The sequence below is a fragment of the Phoca vitulina genome, unplaced genomic scaffold, assembly GCF_004348235.1.
Source record: "Phoca vitulina isolate PV1807 unplaced genomic scaffold, GSC_HSeal_1.0 scaffold45, whole genome shotgun sequence".
Lineage (NCBI taxonomy): Eukaryota > Metazoa > Chordata > Mammalia > Carnivora > Phocidae > Phoca > Phoca vitulina.
The window spans coordinates 9,302,280-9,322,444 of NW_022589748.1; the positions used below are offsets into that span (position 1 = coordinate 9,302,280).

At 54.5% G+C, this 20,165-nt stretch overlaps 2 protein-coding genes across 3 annotated transcripts; both read right to left on the bottom strand.

Annotated features, from left to right (window-relative positions):
* Window positions 1-1,544: 1,544 nt before the first annotated feature.
* TGFB1I1 (transforming growth factor beta 1 induced transcript 1) lies at window positions 1,545-6,937 on the bottom strand. Of its 2 annotated transcripts, XM_032430750.1 has the most exons (11): window positions 6,912-6,937; window positions 5,503-5,618; window positions 5,321-5,373; window positions 5,076-5,218; window positions 4,832-4,919; window positions 4,601-4,715; window positions 4,304-4,498; window positions 3,208-3,381; window positions 2,904-2,985; window positions 2,473-2,621; window positions 1,545-2,231 (listed from the first exon to the last, which is right to left on the bottom strand). In XM_032430750.1, the coding sequence occupies exons 1-11, from the start codon at window positions 6,922-6,924 to the stop codon at window positions 1,965-1,967; spliced, it is 1,395 nt and encodes a 464-aa protein (XP_032286641.1). In that variant the 5' UTR covers window positions 6,925-6,937; the 3' UTR covers window positions 1,545-1,964. The 2 variants fall into 2 exon arrangements, with proteins under 2 accessions (XP_032286641.1, XP_032286642.1); XM_032430751.1 differs by lacking the exon at window positions 5,076-5,218.
* A 1,712-nt stretch (window positions 6,938-8,649) lies between these two features.
* ARMC5 (armadillo repeat containing 5) lies at window positions 8,650-14,598 on the bottom strand. Its single transcript, XM_032430747.1, has 6 exons — window positions 14,035-14,598; window positions 12,398-12,505; window positions 11,512-12,298; window positions 10,494-10,999; window positions 9,789-9,921; window positions 8,650-9,701 (listed from the first exon to the last, which is right to left on the bottom strand). Exons 1-6 carry the CDS (start codon window positions 14,510-14,512, stop codon window positions 8,882-8,884), a joined length of 2,832 nt encoding a protein of 943 aa, XP_032286638.1. The 5' UTR covers window positions 14,513-14,598; the 3' UTR covers window positions 8,650-8,881.
* Between the last annotated feature and the right edge of the window lie 5,567 nt (window positions 14,599-20,165).

Sequence of the window (20,165 nt, forward strand, 5' to 3'; positions counted from 1 at the left end):
TTCCCTCCTTTCCTTTCTTCTTCATTCCATCCTTCATTAACAAGCATTCACTGAGCACCTACTGCAGGCTAGATAGCATTCTAGACACTGGAGAGACAATGGTCAGCAAAACAAACATGTAATCTGACAGACAAATTCTCAGGAGCTTGCATTCCAGTTTGAAAAGCAGACATAAACAAGCAACCAATAAACACCTGTTTGCAATAGTGATAATGCTTTGAGGGACTTGGGAGGTGCTATGGATGGAAACAAGGAGGAAGAGCGACCTTTACTTAGGCCAACAGGAAAGTCTCCATTAGTTCATCACATGTGTCACTTGGTATTTGTCATCTGTCTCCTCTACTAGACTTCAGCTCCACAAGGTCAAGAAGCATGTCTGCTTGGTTCCCTATGGTCTCCCCAGCACCTGAGATAAAGCCTGGCATAGTACATCCTCAAGAAACACTTGGTGCAATGAATGAATCGAGGCTAGAGATGGCCACCTGGGGCATCCTCAAGACAGGAAGGTGGTTACAAGCCAGGAAATAGAATTCTCCAGAGAGAATATGTGAAAGGAGAAGAGCAGGAAGCCTGAGAAGACCTAGAGAGAGGAGCCTCCAAGAGGAAAGAATCTGGGGGGTCAGGCCGAGGTGAGGACAGAGAACACCTCACCTTTGTCTTACCCACACATGCTCTCCTTGGCTACCAGCTCCTCCTCAAGCAGGAAGGGCCTCTGAGAATCCATCATTTCCAGCTTCAAAGTCTCCTACAGTTTGGACCCAGGAATCCAAGCCCTCTCCCTAGGGAACTGCAGGGTCCAAAGTGAAGGTTCAGAGGCTCAGAAAGGCTCTGGGGCTTAGGGATTCAGATGGAACCTAAACTCCACATCTAAAAATCCGTGGCCCACCCATTTCTGTTGGGGCTTAGCTCAGGTATCTCCTCCTCCAGGAAGACTTACTTGACTCCCAGTCGGAGTTAAAAGCCTTCTTCTGGCTCTTACAGCCCCTAGTGCTTCCTTTGGTCACTGCTCTGACCACCCCAAGTGTCATCCTCTTAGGGGGGATATTATGAGTCAATACAAGTTAGAGGGGGATGTTATGAGTCAATACGAGTTAGAGGGAAGCTGTGCCTTAGTGCCCAGATCCAAAGAGTGGGCACAAATTGGCACTTCTGGCTGGAGCCCCATCTCTGAGGGTCTTTTCAGGAGGGGAGAAAAATGTGAAAATTAGACAAGGTGACAAGGGTGGGAGGGAGTGGGAGTGGGAGGTGGGGGTGGAGACAGATTAAGTGCTTATTTCAAGGATACAGGTGGCTGAAGAAGTGGGGAATGAGGGTGGGAAGTTTCCATGGGGCCCAGCCTGAGCTCCTGTTCTGGTCCCCACTATCTGTACAATCCAGCGCAGGCTCATGTGACGTGTGAAGGACAGCCTGCCAAGGCTGAGGCTGCAGGTCCCACTGCGGCCACAGGGCAGTGACCTAGAACCCGCTGCAGCCCGAGCCAGCGCAACAGGCAGGGCGTCTCCACGCAAGGCTTTCCCGAGCACTCAGAGACACCGCACCAGCATGATGTGGCATGTGTTTTTATGTGGGTAGAAAAAAAGTGCACAGAACAGTGAGGGAGCGGGGAGCAGGTCTGTCCTGGCCTGTCCTCTGATTAGGCGGAATTGCAAGGGCCCACCTCCAGTCAGGGGCCTCCCTCAAGGGTGGGGATAAAGTGAAGACCTCAGGCGGGGTCGCTTTACAGTGTACGACCCACCCGTGTGGTCTTGAAATTGGCCGGACCTTTTCTGAATTTGACCATGGAGACCTCAAGAGTAGAGTACCTCAGGGGCGGGTCTCTCCAGTGGGTGGGGCCTCACAGGGTGGGCTGGGGAGAGACCCCCAGGCTCAAAGAGCAAGGCCCTGGGGTCTGGAGAGCTCATCTTCTGGGGAAGGGTGGGGTCACTGGGGCCTTGGGCTCTCGCAGGGCCAGGCCTCACAGGCGATTAGCCGAAGAGCTTGACGAAGCAGGGCTGGCAGTAGGGCTTGCCCGCGCGCTCCTGGAAGGAGCCCTTGGTGAGTGGGCGCAGGCAGAAGGTGCAGGTGAAGTGGTCTGGGTGGAAGCGGCGGCCCAGGGCGGACACGCAACGGCCGGTCACGGGGAGGCCACACGTGGCGCACAACGAACCACGCCGCGCGTGGAAGTGGTTCTCGCACAGCGGGCGGCCCTCGTGCTCAAAAAAGCTGCCTCCCGAGAAGGGCGCGAAGCATTCCTGGGGGCGGGAGGCCGCGAAAGGATAGGTCAGCCGCCAACCCCCTGACCAGATGACTAGCTTTAGGAGCTTAATAACCCACCGTGGGAACCCCGCAGCCCACAACCCCGCCCCAGACGTGAAGCACCCTGCCCTGAATGCCTGAATAATCGCCCCGCCCCAGGCTCCTCGTTGGGCTCCGGGTTGGCCCAGCTCCCCTCCTCCCCCCACCCCCCTCCCACCCCCTCCCGCAGCAGCGCACCCTGCAGACGAAACAGTCCGGGTGCCAGAGTGCGCTGAGCGCCGAGATGTAGTTATCCAGAATGGGGCCTTGACAGCCCTGGCAGCGCGGGGCGAACAGCTGCAGGAAGTCCCGGCGGCAGTAGGGGCGGCCCTCTCGCTCGTGGAAACCTAGGGGCGGGAACGGAGCGGGAAGAAAAAGAGCTGCTGGCTGCACCCAGGACTCGCAAGATCTGAGACTGTGGGGCCAGATGAGGGGCAGTCAGAATGAGCAGTAGAGAGGGAGGGATCGGGCCTAGGGTGGAGGCCAAGCGGGAGGGGACAGGAGGGGCCCCCGCGTGTGGGAGAGGGTGGGGCCGGAAGACTTGGGGGGTTGTAGTAGGCTGGACCACAGCGCCCGAGGCGGGATGTCGCGCAGACGGGTATCTTTCAGGACTGGAGCCAAGCTCTCACCCTCATCTCCGAAGGGCTCCCCACAACTGACGCAGCAGAAGTGCTCCGGGTGCCAGTGGGTGCCCAAGGCAGTAACCATCTTCTGCGGAGAATGAACGGGGACACTCAGCGTGGCCCTCCATCCCTTCTACCCTCCCTCTCCCATCACGAACCTATGTAAGCGGGTTTAAGTAGGAGTTTGAGGCGCTGGAGACCTAACGAGGGACTTGGAAGTCCGAGAGAGTGGGCGGAGTCCAAAGGGCCTTGGATGAGGCCAAGGGGCGGGGCACGGCTGGGCGGGGGCTGTGGGAAAGGCGGGGCTCACGTGTCGGATGGGTTGATTGCAGAGGCCGCATCGTGGAGAGAAGCGCTCAAAGTAGCATTCAGGGCAGAAGGGGGCTCCGTCCTTCTCAAAGAAGCTGCTGCCTCCCAGGGCCATGGAACAGCCACCGCAAATGAAGTGCTCAGGGTGCCAAGCGCGGCCCAGCGCGGTCACCACCTGCGGGTTGGGGGTAAGGCCTGGGTCAGAGTGGACCTCGGGTTGCCATGTGCCCAGTGAGCTAAGATTTACATGGCACATTTCAAGTTTTCTTTTTTCTTTTTACCATTTGAGTCCCTTCACTCATTTCTCCGCACCCACCCTGAGAGGCCAGGATGAAGAACCTAATGTTCGAGTCAGTCTGTGAGTGACAGAGATTTCAACCCAGGTCTTCCAGCACAGTGCCTAGGGCCCTCAATAATTTTAGGAGCCCATGAAAATGTTGGAATTACTTTTAAAATCAGAAGAAAAAAATGAACTAGAAGAAAACGATTTAATGTATAATATTAATATATTCCTCTTTACACCAACACAGTCATAAAACACAATTTAAAAAAATTTTTTTTAATGGAGGAAGGGGCCCATGAAGATGAACATGCCTAGGGCCCACAAGAGTCATAATGCCACCCTGCTTTGCTAAGATTGGAAATTTGGGGATGGAAGCAGGGCACTAAATATAGCAAGAGGATCTAGGTCAACCACTGGGCACAGTTGTTATCAATAATATCTACTCAGTCAATAAGCCAAGAACCAGAGCTCGCAAACCAGATGCTGGTGGAGGAGAAACAGTCTTTGTTGGTGCCTGAGAGATGGTAGGTGGCACCGCAAGACTTTTGTGAAGACTGAGATGGAGGTGCGTAAAGGAGCTAATACGGTGCCTGCACACAGTAGAACTACAATCAATGGTAACTGGGTCGGAAGTCTCATTCCGCCACTTATGTGCTGTGTGGCTCAGAGCTTTAGTCTCCTCATTTGCAAAATATGAACAATGGTAATACCCACTTCCCAGAGTCATTTATTAAAAGGGAACAGCACGAAGTCTGGCTGTCAGTAGGGATGGGTCCATGGGTCTCTCCATCCCTACTCACAGCGCTCCACTTACTTGCCCAGCAATAGGTTTATTGCAGGAGCCGCAGAGCCCCTTGGTCTGGGTGGGAACCCCACGGCGGCTGAGATCGGATTGCAGCAGCCCCAGCATGGTGTCGAGGCTGCCCTTGCTAGCCGGCCCTGGTGAGGATGGGGAGCCCTCATTCACAGAGCTTGGCACTGGTGGCTGGGCTGGCCCAGAGGCTGGAAGCTGCAGCAAGGAGGACATGAGAGTTGAGTCAGCAAGGCAGCAGATGTGGAAGGTTCTAAAAGGGGTTGGGAAGCCACAAATCTACACCGGCCCACACCCCACCTGATTCACGTGGTTTTGGACACGGAAGTCAGACAGCGAAGCCATCAGTCTATCCAACTCCAGGGTGGCTGAGGTCGCTGAAGGCTTTGGGAGAACAGGGGATGGGCTGGGAGGACTGTGAAGAACACAATTTGTGTCAGCTCAGGGCCCCCCAGAGTAACGAATGCTATCCTCCAGTAACTCAGGGATCCATCACATCTCTCCCAGCTCTGCCAACTATGTCCAACTCACAGGCTGGGCCTTTTCTTGTCCTCAGATTGGTCCTCCTTCTCTTCCCCTGCAGTCTCCTTGCTTGATGGGAACTGAGACATTATTTCATCTGCAGAGAGGAAAGAAGGGCACTGGACATGGGACCATACTCCACCCTCTCCCCCTTAAGGCTTGTGTTCCTTTAGCAGCTACTCTGCGAAGAGTATACCCCTCAGTCTCCGCCCTTCCCTGCCCTGTCCCCATCCTGGTCTCCGTAACCTGGCACCTGTGATGTTGAACTGGGTAGCATTAAGTTCCTGAAGCAACCGGTCTAGCTCACAGAGCCCTGTGCCCAAGACACCGCTGGAAGAGGAGAACGGAGGGGCTGTAGGGGCCGCAGGCTTTGGGGACCGAGGCTTGCAAACCGTACTGGAAAACATGGTGGGAGTCCGTGTTCAGGGGTGGGGAATCCAAGCCTCCTTACCTGAGTCTCGATTGCCTTCACCATCCCCCAGTTCCCAGGCCCCTTACCTGTACAGATGGTCCTTGTCCCCAGAGGCTCCTGAAGACTCCCCAGACCCTGTCTACAGAGAGAAGGACACAAGTGTGGGTTGATAGGCCTGGACTTTGCCCCCACTCAAGCCCAGATTCCCCTAGCCCTAGCCAAGCTTGGCCCTAGTGTTGTTGCTCCAGTCCCTAGTATTTGATCTCACCTGTGGCTGGTGGCCATAGGGCAGGGGACCTGTGAGAGGCTCTGGGGACCGCTCTTTTGGAACCCCTGACCTTGGCATGTGTGAGGTGGTGGTCTCCAGGTCGGAGAGCAGGGCATCTGCAGGGAAGAGGCCGTCAGGATGAGAAGTTGAGAGATTAAGGTTAGAGCAGAGACAGGGCCTTAAGAGGTTAGAGGATAAGGGTTCCAAGTAGGCAGTAGTTAAGGAGGACAGAAGCCAGTATTAAGAGCAGAGGTCAGGAATCAGACAGAAACACAGGTCAGACCAAGGCAGAGAAGTAGAAGGGCAGCAAGGAATATTTATGACCAAAACATCCCAAATGGCTCATCTTGGGAGTCATACACAAAAGCTGCCTGATTCTTTTATTCTCTGCATCTTCCCTGATGCAGTCAAAATTGACTCTTTACTCAAGCCAAATTTGGCTTCACCCCAAATTGCTCAATTGGCTGTATGCCTGGCACCCAACTTTCTGATTGGTGCTCTTTCCGCCCACTAATTCCTGCCCCCCTCCTGGACCTAAACAGGCCCGCCCAGCCCTGGCGCATCTCCAGGCTCTGGGTCCCACCCTATTCTCCTCATTGGCAGGTCTGCTGGGACCTGCATTCTGATTGGCTTATTTTCCACAGAGCCGGTTACCCCTGCTGAGCAGCACCCCCTATCGCAGGGTGCCTGAACCCCTTCTCTCGCATGGAGAGCACAGCCTTCCATCCGGTTCCAACAGACCAGAAGGAGGAGATGCCTGGGTCCTCCTTCCTCCACCAAGACACCCCCCACTACCACCACCTCCCTTCCCCAGATCTAGATCCTTTAAACCCTTTCCTTCCCAGAACCTAGAAGTCCCTGCTCCTTTACTCATCTCTGAGTACCATAGTGGGACCCTTAACCTCTCCCTGGCATCTTGGCACTCATCTATTCTCTTTGTGCCCCCCAAAGACCCGACCCCTACCATATTTAGGGGCCCTTAATTATTTTCTTCCCCAAACCCTGAGACGGGCCTGTTCTCTTCTCCAGAATTTGATGTCGTATTCTCCCTTCCTGTCTACTTTCCCAGTGCCCGGACCCCAGACCCCTTTAACCCCTCCTTTCCCAGCGCCCCTGAGCCGAGGCGCCCACTGGCGGGCGCTGCACCTCCCTGCCCATCCGTTGGCAGCTAGTGATGGAGGAGCTGAGCGAGGGAAGAAGGGAGGGAGCGGCCAGTCCAGGAAAAGGCAGGAAGGGAGAGGCAGGAAGGGGGACGTGGATTCGGAAAGGAGGCGCGGGCAGAGACCAGAATCAAGAAGACAGGAGGCGGGGATGGGAAGATGCGGGGAGTGCGAGGGGTTTCCAGCATGGGGAAGCGGGTCCAGATGGCGGTGAGGAGCTGGGGAAAAGGGGACTCGAGCCCCACTCACCCAGGTCCTCCATGGCGGGGCGCGGGCGCACCGCGCGGGGCGAGCAGGGCGGGGGCTGTGTCCGGTGGGGGCGGGGGGCGGGGGGGACGTCCGGGAGTTGGAGGCCCGGCCGTGACCATGTAAGGAAGCCGGGACCCGCTGGGATGGGGTTGGGGGGGGGGCGGGGGTGCAAAGAACGGGAGAACTCGGGATGGGGGCGTGTAAGGGAGGGAGGGCCACGGCCCACCCAGGCCCAGCCCGCCTGTCTGCCGCGGAGGCAGCCACACCCCAGCCTTGGCCTCAGCTGCCGGGAGCCCAGGCGGCCAGAGCCAAAGTCAGAGAAGTGGCTCTCCCAGATCCAGCTCGGGATCCTCTGCTCAGTGAGACTCAGACACAGACTGAGGACCTCAAGCAGACACCTCCCGAAGCTAGCACCGAGTCCTATACAGAGCCCTGTCCACTGAGGCCATTCCCGAGAGACTTGCTCCAGACAGAATTTTTGGGTTTAGGGCAGGAGTGATGGGTCTAAGGATCAGACAACAGGTTCAGAAGACACAGGTAAACTGAACCCAGGCCCAAACCCCATGCAGACTCAGGGAAAACATTCCCAGGGAGCCAGACCACAGCCAGCCTTCAAGACAAAGCCCTTCCCCAACACCGGGGCAACCCAGACCTGTTCCAAAAGAGCCCTTTCCTAAGATACTGGTGAACATAGACAAGCAAGACACAGACTCCAGTCACAAAAGGGACAAGAGGTCTTCCCTGGACTGAGACCCTGAGAAATCAAAGTGGAAATGAACACTTAGAGATGAGTATGGACAGACACAACAGTGTTGCATCCGCTGGACTGTGGGTCTCCACCCAGCCCTCGGTCCAGACATGAGTATTGGGCTGTGGGCTTCAACCCAGGGGCAAATTAAACTGACCTGGAGAGCTTTTTAAAAATACTGATGCCCAGGGCATCCTCCCCTCAGTCCAGTTCAGTGAGAAAGTACCTAGACATCAACATTTTTAAAAGCTCTCTGGGTGGTTCTAATGCACAGCCTGAGAACACAGAACTGGACACACAGGCACAGATAGCAAGTGTCAACCCTAGCTCCCCAGAGGCTAACAGGCAGGCCCAGGCCAGGCACGCTCCTCAGTCAGGCTGCCACCCGAGTGGTTAGTGATTGGGATCCAGGTGATAGAGAGACCCTGCCTTGAGAGATCATAGCACAACATAAGCCCTTCCCTCACCTGAATGCACCCCGGGGCTCTGGCTATCTCTGAGCAAAACGAAGACAGGGCCTGCCTCAGGGACTCCAGGAACACAGCAGGGCTCCCCTTAGGCTAATAGCAGAAGGATACATAAGTGACCCAAGAGATGAAAACAGACCCAGAGACTGAAGGCCCAAGATGAGTGAAAGACACTCAGGAAACAGTAATGCCAAGGCCTTGGACATACATCCCCACACTTACTGCATTCCCTCAGCCCAGCCCCTTCATCCCTGACCAAAGTCTGTATGTCGAGCTGGGTATTTGTCTGAGCAATGAAGTTGCATGAGCAGGAAGCAGGCTCCTCCCAGTACTCTATTCTATCCCAGGACTCCAGGAACTTACTTAGTAAACTCCTACGTGCCAGGGGTAGCCTATATTGATACAGCAACCTGAACAAGATGCTGGCTGATTGGGGCGGCGGGGGGAGTCCCACAGGAAAGTAAGCAGAGACACCACACAATAGGAGTATCCAACTCCAAAGTTTTTAATCTCAACTCTGGAAGGCTGGGCCAGGCCAGGTTGCCTGGGGCCCTGGGCTGTTCTCCATCTGAAGGCTCCATATTCCAACCGTGGCCTTGGCTTCTCACTCCTGCATCTTCAGACCGTCACCTTGGGGTATAGTTCCATTCTCTCAACAATCCTTGATGGTGACTTCTGCTCAGCGTCCTCTCATGCTGCTCTGAGGGAGTCCTCCGTCATAGCCAACTCATCCTTGGATCCCCTCCCAGGGAACATCAACAGTCTAAGCTGGAACCCTTGGCCCCCAATTCAACCCCCATGACCACAGCCAGTAAAGCCTCAGTCAGGGGCCCTGCCTCCTCTCCTGCTGCCTCCACAAGCCCCACTAAGGCCAAGGCCCGCTTCCGCGGGCACTGCCCTGGCCCCAGGGTCCAGCGGGCACAATGGGCAACCAACCGGGGCCGGCCCAGGCGGAATACCTCACCCACTGACTCTGGGCCACCATGGGGTCCCAGGTGGATATGGCCCACAGCCTCCTCTAGCTCCTCCTCCAGGCCCGGCAGCAAGAAACGGCCAGCGGCCTCCAGTGCCTCCTCAGCCTCTGAGCCCAGCAGGGGCTGGCCCGGTGGGGGAATGGGCCTCAGGGCAGCCCCACAGCCCCGGCAGCCATGCAAGTGATGCAGGATAGGCCAGGCTGCGCTGGGTGACAGGCCTCGAAGTGGCACCAGGTCCATCTGGGCTTCGGCAAAGCTGCCAGCTAGCAGAGCCCGGAAGAAAGGCGAGGCAGTAGCTGAGGCAGCTCGCTGGGCAGGGAGCCGTAGGCCTGAGTCCAGTAGGAAGTGCAGGTCAGGGGCTGGGATGGGGGCTGGGCCCAGCAGACGTTCATAGAGGCAAGGGGATGGGGAATCTAGGTCCAAGGGGATTGGAGGTGGAAGGGCTGGGATCACAGTGGGAGACACCAGGCCTTGGAGGCAGGAAAGGGAGTCGGCAGCAAAGAAGAGGAAGAGTGGATGTGGAGCTGGCCGAGTTAGTGCTGAGAGGAGGAGACGGAGGCCGCCCTGGTCCAGAAGTAGCCGGCGCCACAGAGAGGGCTTCCTTTGGGAAGAAAGGTGAAAAAGGATGACATTGCGGAATAGCAACCTTGCCCCCCTGACCCCTGTGAGACACCCACATCCCCCTCACCGACAGATGAAGGGCAGGGTCAGTGCACAGGCCACACGGTCCTCAGGGCTTCCAGAGAGCAGCAGGTGAGTGAGGGCGCCCACGCCAAAGGGTGATTCGGCCTGCACGGTAAGGTTCTGCAGCAACATCTCACCTGCAGAGATGGACACAGCAGGTCAGGCTGGGAGTTGATGTCCCAACTCTGGGTCCCTGAAAGGAAGCAAAAACCTCAGGGCACGGAAGAGGGGATGACTACAGGCCCTAGAGGGAAAGGGTCCAGATGCTAGGAAATGGGAGGTCAAGGACAAGAACAAAGTGTGATGGTCAGGGAGTGCATCAGAACACAGAAGACAGGGCAGCTCCTGGCTGTGTTGGGAGTAGTGGGGGGGCCCGGGAAGACATGGGGCCTGAGCCGTGGGTTTCCAAGTCAGTGTGCCCAGTGGGAAGGCAGTCAGGACAATGCAGAACCAAGAGCAGACTGGGTAAAGAAATACAGACAAGCATGATTCTAAGTTGTTGGGGCCAAGCCTGGTGTTGGGGTATCTAGGCCCAAAGACTTGGGCAGAGGATGGGGCAGAACGTGCCATCCTGGGAGTCCCTCTCCTCCTCCCATGTGGTGACTGAAGTCGGATGGTAGGCTGGAGAGGGCAGTGAGAACCGTGAGCAGCACGGTGAGGTTCTCGGTCCAGAACTAGAAGGGGATGGGGCCTCTCATAGGAGACACACCAAGCTCCCGGTGCTGGCGCCGAGCCGGCCGGGCACGCAGGGAGGGCCAGTCATCCGGGGCGACGCCTAACACGAGCCAGGCGCGCAGCAGCGCAGCCCCATAGCTGCGCACGAAGGCCTCGAGACAGGCAGGGTTGCAGGTAAGGCGTGCCAGGATGCGCAGCGCGCGGGGGCTCGGTGGGCCTGGCGAGCCCGTCACGTAGGCCAGCAGGCCACACAGGGCCGGGCCGGTCACCAGTGCCCCGCTTGGGTCAGGAGCCTGGGAGAATCGAGACAGGAGCAGCAGCGCCGGCCCCTCGCGGCCCCAAGGCTCCTCGGAGGCGGCAGCAGGGCTGCGGCCAGGTGTGCGCAGGGTGCGGGGCGTCCGCAGTGAGGTGGGACCCAGGGTGGGGTTGGTTTGCTCAGCTGGCTCGGGTGGTGCTGGAGGCAGGGGACATCGCTCAGGGGACCAGTCAGGGGAGATGTCTCCCGGGCCTGCAGCATAGCCCTCAGAGATCAGCCACGACCTGCAGAGGGAGAAAGGAGAGACTGAACCCACAGCCACGGTAAAGGAGCAGGGCCGCAAGAGCTGTCGTGCAAAAAGAGGTGACTGAAGCCGGGGAGAGGAGGTGGGGCCGAGGGGAGAAAGGGGAGAAAGAGAAATGGGGAAAAAAAAACCCCAACTCATTTAGCAATTACTGATGCCTATTATGCGCCAAGCCCAGTATTAGGTACTGGGCACAGACAGTGAACAAAACTAAAGTCCCCATCCTCCTAGAATTTATCTTCTAGTGAGGGGCAAACAGACAACAACATAAAAAAGGCCCAGTGAACCTGTCTGGGTCCCAAAGTTCAGAGGTGCAAGGCCAAAGGCAGACCCAGGAAGAGAGGACATGTGTTTAATGGTGACTAGAAAGGGGTCTTGTCCGGGGAGAACGAGGAATCGATCAGAGTAAGAGTCCTACTGAGACAGAGTGGGGGATGAGGGGAGTGAAGACAGCCGGAGCCCTCAATCCACGGCAATCAGGTGGGCGCTCACCTTAGGCTTCGGAAGCTTCCGGCCTCTGCCCGGTCAGGGGTCCGCTCCTCAGGAAAGTCCCAAGAAGCAGCTTCTCTTCCCTCTTCTTCCTCCTCACCAGCATCACCACACAGCTGTCCAGCCAAGAGAGGTACAAGGCCCAGAGCCTGAAGCCGGCCCAGGGCTCCGGTATCGTAGAGGAAGCCCACGAGGGCAGCCACGACACGAGGGTGCCAAACACTGGCACGAGGGTCCCGGAGCAGACCCATCAACAGCTCCAAACCGCCCGCGTCCCGCAGCCGGGCCCGGTTGATGGCCTCCCGGCACAGCAGGCACACAGCCCGCACCAGGGGCTGCTGGGAGGCCGGGCCAGCCCCATTGGGCCCCCTGCGCCGCCGGAGCTCACCCAGTAGCACGTCCACACCCCCAGCATTGCCCAGTGCAGGCCGGACAAGGCCTTGGGCACACAGGTTGGCAAGGATCAGGATAGTTGCCTCTCGTACCGCCTTTTTGGGGTGGGAGGCCAAACTGACCAGTGGTCCTAGTCCCCCACCCAGACTCAGCTGCTCAGCACAGGCCCGGGAGCAGCCTCGACTCAGCTCCAAGAGCGCCCGAACTAGGGCCAAGGTCAGCGCAGGGTCTGGGGCAGCGGCCAGAAGCTCAGCCAGCGGGCGCACTGCTCCCTGCTGTGCCAGGGCCAGGCGGTGCTGGGGTGAGTCCGCCAGGTTGCGGAGCGCGCGCACCACACTCTGCAGGCACTGTGAGTCCTGGCAGGCTGTCAGGTTCTCAACGAGCAAGGGAACAGCACCTGGAGAGGGAAGAGGGGGACAAAGAGTGAGCAAGGAGACACCCAAGCCCCTCTCCCACCGCCAAGCCCTAGCTAACTCCACACTCATAGCCTTCTCACCAGCAGAATGGATGTCCCCACAGCTCTCAGGTTCCATGGCTAAGTTCCCCAGAGCACGGGCTGTTCGGTTCTGGATGCTGTCTGTCTTCACACACTGAAGAATAGTCACTGCAAGAGAATTCGGCCTCTTGAGGGTCCTACTCCTTCTTGTCTCTCTCATTAATGACCTCAAGAATGTGACCCGAGAGGGTCAGGGACGGCCTCCAGAGAGGCTAACACTTAATGGGTCTGAAAGGTTAAACAGACAGGTATTTGTTAGAAGGATGGTGGATGGGGGTGTTACAGGGCATTTCAGGTTTGGAAGCAGCCTTTGCAAAGGCCCAGAAATGAGTTCCAATGTCTGTGCTGGGCCTCAAATGCCAGGCCAAGAGATCAGACAGGACTTGAATATGAGAGCACTGGGAACCACACAAGATTTTAAGAATAGGAACGCTGTGATACAATCTGGTAGCCATGGAGGGAAACAGGTTATGGAGGAAAAGAATAAGGCAGGGGGAGCAGCCAGGAGGCTGTCCCCACTGTTAAGGTGAGAAAGGACAGTGGCTTAAACAAAGCTACCAGCACAGCCCCGCACATGGGCACCAGTCCCTGGGCACATGAGGGGAGAAGGATAAATGGGGATGGATTCAGGAGATATTTAAAATGTAGAATAGTGACTGAATGACAAGGGTCATATGCTAATAACAAAACCTGTAATTTATTGAGGACTTATTAATGTACCAGGTCTCTTGTCAAACATGTTATGGTCCAGATGCATTTTATACAAGTTTAAAATATGTTAAAGTTTCGTTTTATCCAAAAAATTAAGATTTTATCAAAATTGGCACAATTTCCTAACAGGCAGCAGTGTATAAACTATATTCCCAACATTGCCACTAAGAGGCGCCAACTTAGCTGGTAAACAGAAAAGCTTGTTATCTTTTTTTTTTTTTTTAAGATTTTACTTATTTGACACAGAGAAAGAGAACAAGCAGGTGGAGCAGCAGGCCGAAGGACAGGGAGAAGCAGAGCCCCCCGCCGAGCAGGGACCCGACGCGGGGCTCCATCCCAGGACCCTGGGATCATGACCTGAGCCGAAGGCCGACCGACTGAACCACCCAGGCGCCCCGCTTGTTATCTTCCGTTAGGATTTCTTCTTATTGTATTAGTTTTTAATGACTCAAAGTAGCCAGTCCATGCTTAGAATATCTGCGTTCTCTACTTGTATTTCATTTTCTCCCTACCTCAATTTTGCGAGGTAGCTATTATTCCATTTCTCACTGCAGAGAACCATTACACCTTCTGACCCAAGTTCGTCAAATGGTAGCCCTGTACAGGGCCACCCACTAGGCACTGAGTGTCTGCTATAAACCTCATAAATGGAGAGTAAGAATCACCTAGAAGTCACCATATAAGCCTTTGGTCTCCACTGGCCCAAACTCGAGGAAACAACCAATACGCAGGTCATGGATGAATTATCTGATCTGGTCAGGTTCGGGTGTAGACAGAGAAGGCTTGAGGGCTTTATGGGTGTTGCGCGGTCAGAAGGCATGTTCTTTCAGGCTACAACACAAAGAACTCAAAACTCCGCCCAGGCCCAGAAACAGAAGTTGCTGGGCGCGTGGAATCCTTCTAGGAAATGAGGGCGGAGCACTTACCCAAAGGGAGAATGCCTCCGAGTCTGCGCACTTCAGCCCGGCACGCCCCTTCCGTACAGCAGTTGGCTAGGATGCTGAGCGCCAAGTCGAGAGTCTTGCGCAGGCGCGCTGGCGGCGAGGGCGTCGACGACGACGCAGCGGAGGGGGCAGGGCCCGGCGAGGGGGCGGGGCCAGCAGAAGTCGCTGACTCGACGGACGAGGGGGCGGAGCCGGGGCCAGCCTGGGACGGGGCGGGACCCGCTGCAGCCGCTCGCCGTAGCAGCGCGAGAAGGGGGCGGAGCCCGCCGCGCGCCCGGAAGCGCTCGATTCCCCCTGCAGCCTTGACGTGGCGCGTGCGGAGGGCTAAGAGCGCACGGCCCAAGGGTGTCTCGTTGGTAGCTGTGTCCTTTCCCCCACCTAGACCCTCCCCGGCCGCCGCCGTGAGCTGCGCGAGGCAGAACGAGAGCGAGTCCGTGAGGGTCGGTTTCGCAGCCGCCATCTTGGCTCAAGCCTAAGGCTCCGCCCCCCTCCTCGCCGCTCCTCCAAGGGAGCGGAACTGGAAGAGAGGGGCGTGGCCAGGCACCTCCTCTCTGACGCTTTTTAAGTAGCGCCGCCGCAGTTATTTTGCAAGTTGGAAGTTGTAGTTCTCAATCCCGGGACTCTGGGCAGTCGCAGAAGGCACGTAGAGAGTAGTGGCTATCTAATCGTTGTGCGAACCCCAGAGGCGCGTGTGGTGCATGCTGGGATCTGTAGTCGGCTCCTTGCTTAGCACGCCTGGCTTAGGTCGGAGGAGAAACTCTCCGGGGCCTCGCAGTGGACTGGTTCCTTTGGAGAACTCAGACATCCGACCATGGAGTCTCAGTACCGTGCTGCTCCAGGTGGCGTGGCTACTCCAACCCCTCCCCCCCCGCGTGTTCACGACAGCGACTGCCTTTTCCTTCCAGCTCGCTTCCCTGCACCACAGTGATGGCCCGGGCACCGAAATCCGCGCTGACGGACTCAGGATCGCGAGCCAGGCCCAAAGTATCAAGTTCCTGACAGCGGCCACTGATGGTGAGCTCTTGCTCAGTTAAGTGAATGAGAGGGTTAAACCTACCGAGACCGTTCCCTGCCACTTCCTAGAGCGGCACGGGCTAGTGGACATTTCCGGTTCCGGTGCTGACCTTCCCCCCCCCCACCCCCACCCCCCTTGGGTCCGGAATGTCTCCTGGTCAGCCTCAGCTTGTGAACTGAGTGGCTGGTTTTTAGGAAACAGGTCTTCACTGCGATGATCGCCAGAAGTGGCAGGGGAATCGGACATAGGATTCCGGGGGTCCCAGAGCTCCTCCCTCCTTAGGGGAGTTCCACCTGAGCGGCCCTCCCTGGTGTGTATGCGACAGTCGGCCTCCTGGGAAATGCTGCTGGTCCTGAAATACCTATGTAGGTCAGGGTCTGGACCAGGGAAGAAGCCTCTAATGAAGAACGACTTAGCGTGGCCGTGGCTTTAGTGAGCACGCCCAATTCATTGAGCACCAGTGCATCCACTTGGGTGAACAACCCTATGCCTGCTCAGAATGTGGCAAAACCTTCTACCACAGCTCCAAGCTCCTTAAACGCCAATGCTCGCACACAGGCAAGATGCCCTATAAATGCTCCAGTTGCAGCAAGAGTTTTGTAGACAGTTCAGATCTGCTGCAGCACCAACATACTCACACAAGCCAGAAGCCTTACACTTGCAGTGAGTGAGGCAAGAGCTTCAGCCAGAGTTCTCACCTGCTCATCCACCATGTGGCCCACAGTGGTGAGAAGCTCTATGTCTGTCTGCAATGTGGCATTTGCCAGCAGCTCCAACCTCGGCCAGCACCAAGAGACGTGCCAGGGTGGCAGTTGCTGCCAATATCCCTGGCTTCAGTTTCAGCCCAAACTTCAGTTCTAATTTGGTCCAGTCCTCAAGGAGCCTGAGTATCTCTAAGCAAATCTCCTTTCTGCTCCTCTGGGGCTGTTGATTCATGGACTGAATCAGGGAAACCCAAGCTGGAAGAATTAGAACAGTAGAGCCTTAAAAGAGCCTTCCCCCAAAAGAAGGTTTAACCCTGTTTTTTGAGGCCCCAGAGACAGAACTCCAGCTGGAGGGAGGGTTTTGGATGGTAGGAGCTATCCCATACTGGCCCAGCTGCTTCCAGATGTAGGACACCTTTGGCAGCTGCTAACCAGATCCCTTCACGGGCCTAAGGAATGATGGGATTAATCATTCCAAGAACAACAGCTGCCTCATCCCAGAGGAATGGGACCAGATGTCAGACACCCCTGTGAGGAACACAGCTGGTGGGGGGTACCTAACCTCCAGAAGGGATCATAAAGAAGGCTGTGTTCTGGCAGGAGGACCAAAGAATTTGTACTTGGGACCACTATGTGAACTCTGGGGTATATGACCCCTGTGAAAGAGAACAGTCTTTATGGAGTAAAGCTAGGGCTGGTAGGGCCCAGAGCCAAAGCAAAGGACCAGGAGACCTGTCTGTTGAGTTCATGCATTGTGACATTTCTAGGCAGGGGCAAAAGGCCCAAGGTTTGTGATCTGCCCCTATCCCTTCTTTACTCCCTTCCCTTGTGGGTTCCCCAGATCCTTTTTTGGATCCCTCAACAGAGAAAAAGTAAAGGTTCACTTGTGCATCTCATAAAGTTCACATTGAGGACTGAACGTGGCTCTTTTCCCTGGACATTGGAGAGGGCTGCCTAAATAAATGCACTTTTATTGGTAAAACTTATAGAAGCCAGAGGGAGGCTTCCTAAAGCACTACCTAATCTATGCCCAGAACAGAGTCCAAGCTATGAGGGACTTTTTTTTCCTTCCCATAGCTGCCTGTGTTCCTGGGAGATGCACAGACTAGTCTTTTTGAGGTTGGAGGAGGCTTAATGCCCACCCCTGTGCAACCATCCTTCCACCATTAGCCCCATGCATGTAGAACCCTATCCCCAAATTTTGCCTTTTATCAGGTTTGCTGCATCTAGAATTGTACTCAGGTAGAATAGGGGTAAAGGAAAGGAATGTGCAGCAACCCCTCTCTCAGCTTCTAGCAGAATGTCCAGGTCTATCTTTTCCTAGCTATGTGACCTTGGACAGGTCTACCTCTTCTGATCTTCAGTTTCTTCATCTGTAATACAGGAATAATGATGGCTACCTCACAACATTGTGTTGAGGATTCCATGGGATCATGTACATGATACACCTGGGTCAAAAGGGTGACTAAACCTCAGCTCTCCTATCTCCTTCAAGTCTGGACCTTTTCGCTGGTGGTGTCAGTCAAGAAAAGCATCATGCCAGCTCATGTACTAGCTCCTCCATAAAGTTACAGAAATGAGCAAGTAGCCTAGGTCCTGGGGTATCTTGGTGTCATGAAGGAGATGGACTCAGGACCAGTAACAACACGGAGTGCACAATCCTGGCAGTGGAGAAAAGGCTTCACCAGGACCAAGCCTGAGAGGCTTCACTGAGGTGACATCTGATTAATACTACCTGTCTCCTCAAGCTGGGAGCAACAAATGCCCCTGGGCATGGGGTCATTGATAAAGGGAAGGATTCTAGCTATGTTCCCCATCAATGGCACTTCAAAGAGCACAAGCTAGGGTCTGAGTTGGAAGCCTGAGTCCCCAGCACATACATAGTTGGCACTCAGTAAATAGTTGTTATGATAGGGTTGTGTTTATACTGCTTACCTGTGTTGGGTCTTGCCTTCTTAAAAGCTCTATTATGTATGCTACAAAATCTGTAATTGTATATGAATATTAGGTACGTGGCAGAGTTGGGCATGGGAGGAAATTTGTTTGCATAGTCCCTTTCAGTGAACTGGAAGCTAATTTCTTACATTAAGGCAAGTATCCCTAGGCTCCATCTCTCAAATTGTTATGTGCTTGTAAATCTCTTATCTTCTCCTTTAAGTTATGTTTAATTCTTTTTAAGTGTGTGTAATACTTTTATAATTCTAAAAAGATTAAAGTTGGGGTGCCTTGGTGGCTCAGTCAGTTAAGTGTCCAACTCTTGGTTCTGACTCAGGTCTGATCTCCAGGTCGTGAGATGGAGACCCACATTGGGCTCTGCATTCAGCGGGGAGTCAGCCTGAGTTTCTCTTTCACTTTCCCACTGCCCCTCCCCCACCCCTCTAAAATAAATAAATCTTTAAAAAAAAAGATTAAATTCATATGATGAATGTTATCCATTTATCCCTCATCTATGGAGTAATTAAAATACATTATTTAGTGTTTATTTTAAATGGTTTTTACTACAAGAAGAAAACTATAATAGCTCAATTATATAAATACACACACATACACACACACACAGTGAAATTCAAAACACACAGTGAAGTTCGCTGTCTCTGGCCTAAGCACTGTGTATGTGTGTGTGTGTTTACACAATGGAGCCAATCAGAAGATTTCACATCACAATCTAGATTTTTAGTTTGGTGTTTGGGGGAGGAGAGCAGGGAGGAGGACCAGAAAATACCCGACTCCAGCTGCAGGGTTGAAGTTGCCAGGGCTATTAACTTCAGGGCATGGGGTATGTGAACCCGTGGGCAAGGGCAGAGACTAGGGGATCATTTGGAAGCAGTTTGAAGGGGTGGCTAGCCAGATCCAAGACCTGCGAAGAGGGGGGCTCAGGGATTCCCTGATCCCAGCTATCTATGGAGGGTGGGAGAGGGAGAAGGGGCAAAGAAGTCCAGGAATATGACAGCCTTCTCTAACATAGTAGGACACTCCCCTCTCCACCTTACCTCCTATCTGATTTTGATCTCAGTGGTGTGAAGATCTCTGGGAATGTCTGAGGTAGGTCCTGGGTTAAGGGCTAGAACTCATGGCTTAAGAATCTCTGATGTATGGGAAATGCCCATGGAGCCTGCTTCCCCCCTCCCATGCTGTTCCAGGTCATGAACATGCTGCATCTCACCTCCCACTTAGCCCTTGTGCTGCAGTTGCTCAGAGTTGGAAGGGAAGTGAGGAGTGACAGAGCCTCCATTTGGGCCATGACTGTGAAGAACTTGAGGATGGAGAAGTTTCATGAAATAGGAGTAGCCCCCACTCCTGTTATCTCTGAACAAAGTTCTGACCCAGAGGGCTCACTATTTCTCCCTAGGATTGGCTGGAAGAAGCCAGGATTGGAATTCCAACACCCATAGCTCAGGATACCTGCCACCTGAGAATCCCACACTTTTCCTCTCCTGGACCCCAGGGGTCCCACCCACACAACTCATCTACCTCTCTCCACCAATGTCAGCTCTTTGAGCTAACCACAGACCTAAGATCCTAGAGGTTCCCTAAGTGATAAAGAGAATGTCCTATCTGCCATGTGTGATATGCTCACCAACCACCCAGGCTCACCAGTCTTCCGTATGCAGAATCCAGCTGAGCTCCAGGAGTGAAGCAAAGGGAGCCTCTGGAATTTCAAATGTTTCCAAGTCCATGCACCCAAGCTCAAACAGTCAACTCAACTCCCAGGAAAGGTCTCACTCAGAACCTAGGGCCTCTCAGTTTACTCAGTATAAAAAAACTTTGTATCATGAAAGAGTAAGTGAATGAATTAATGAATCTAGTTTCTGAGCCAGTGACTTACTAGAAATAGCAAATTAGAAGAAGGAAGAATGTTAGAATTAGGCAGACTAAAGGGACAAGTAAGAAGAAAAAAGAGGAAAGAAAAAAAATTTTCAAAGGAGATAGGCTCTTTCTCCTTCCACTCCCCCTTCCCTGCCCTCCCCTAACTGAAAAAGTAGACCTTAAAGCCTTTAGGGGCAGACAGAGCAAGACAAGCAATTTCTGAAGGTGGGGGTGAGACGCAGGGGGCCAGTGCTATGTGTCAGGCCTGGCAGGGTAAAGAGGGTGTCCACAAGAGGTGATGGCCTAGCACGGGTGTCAGAGCCTAAGAAGGTTGGGAGGGCATCATGGATGGGAAAGAGATGCTAGGGGAGATAGAAGTCTGGTTATACCGGCTATTGATCAAATAATTACATATATTAAGGATAATGAACCAGGTTTCTCAGTGTCAGAGAAGGAAGACACAAATGAGGAAAAGGAGGAAACTCAGTTCTTATGGTTCTGGGTTGGAATTGGAGATATCAGAGTGACTTTATGATTTTCAGCAGACATGTAGATAGATACAGAAATAAATATAGATATAAATGTAT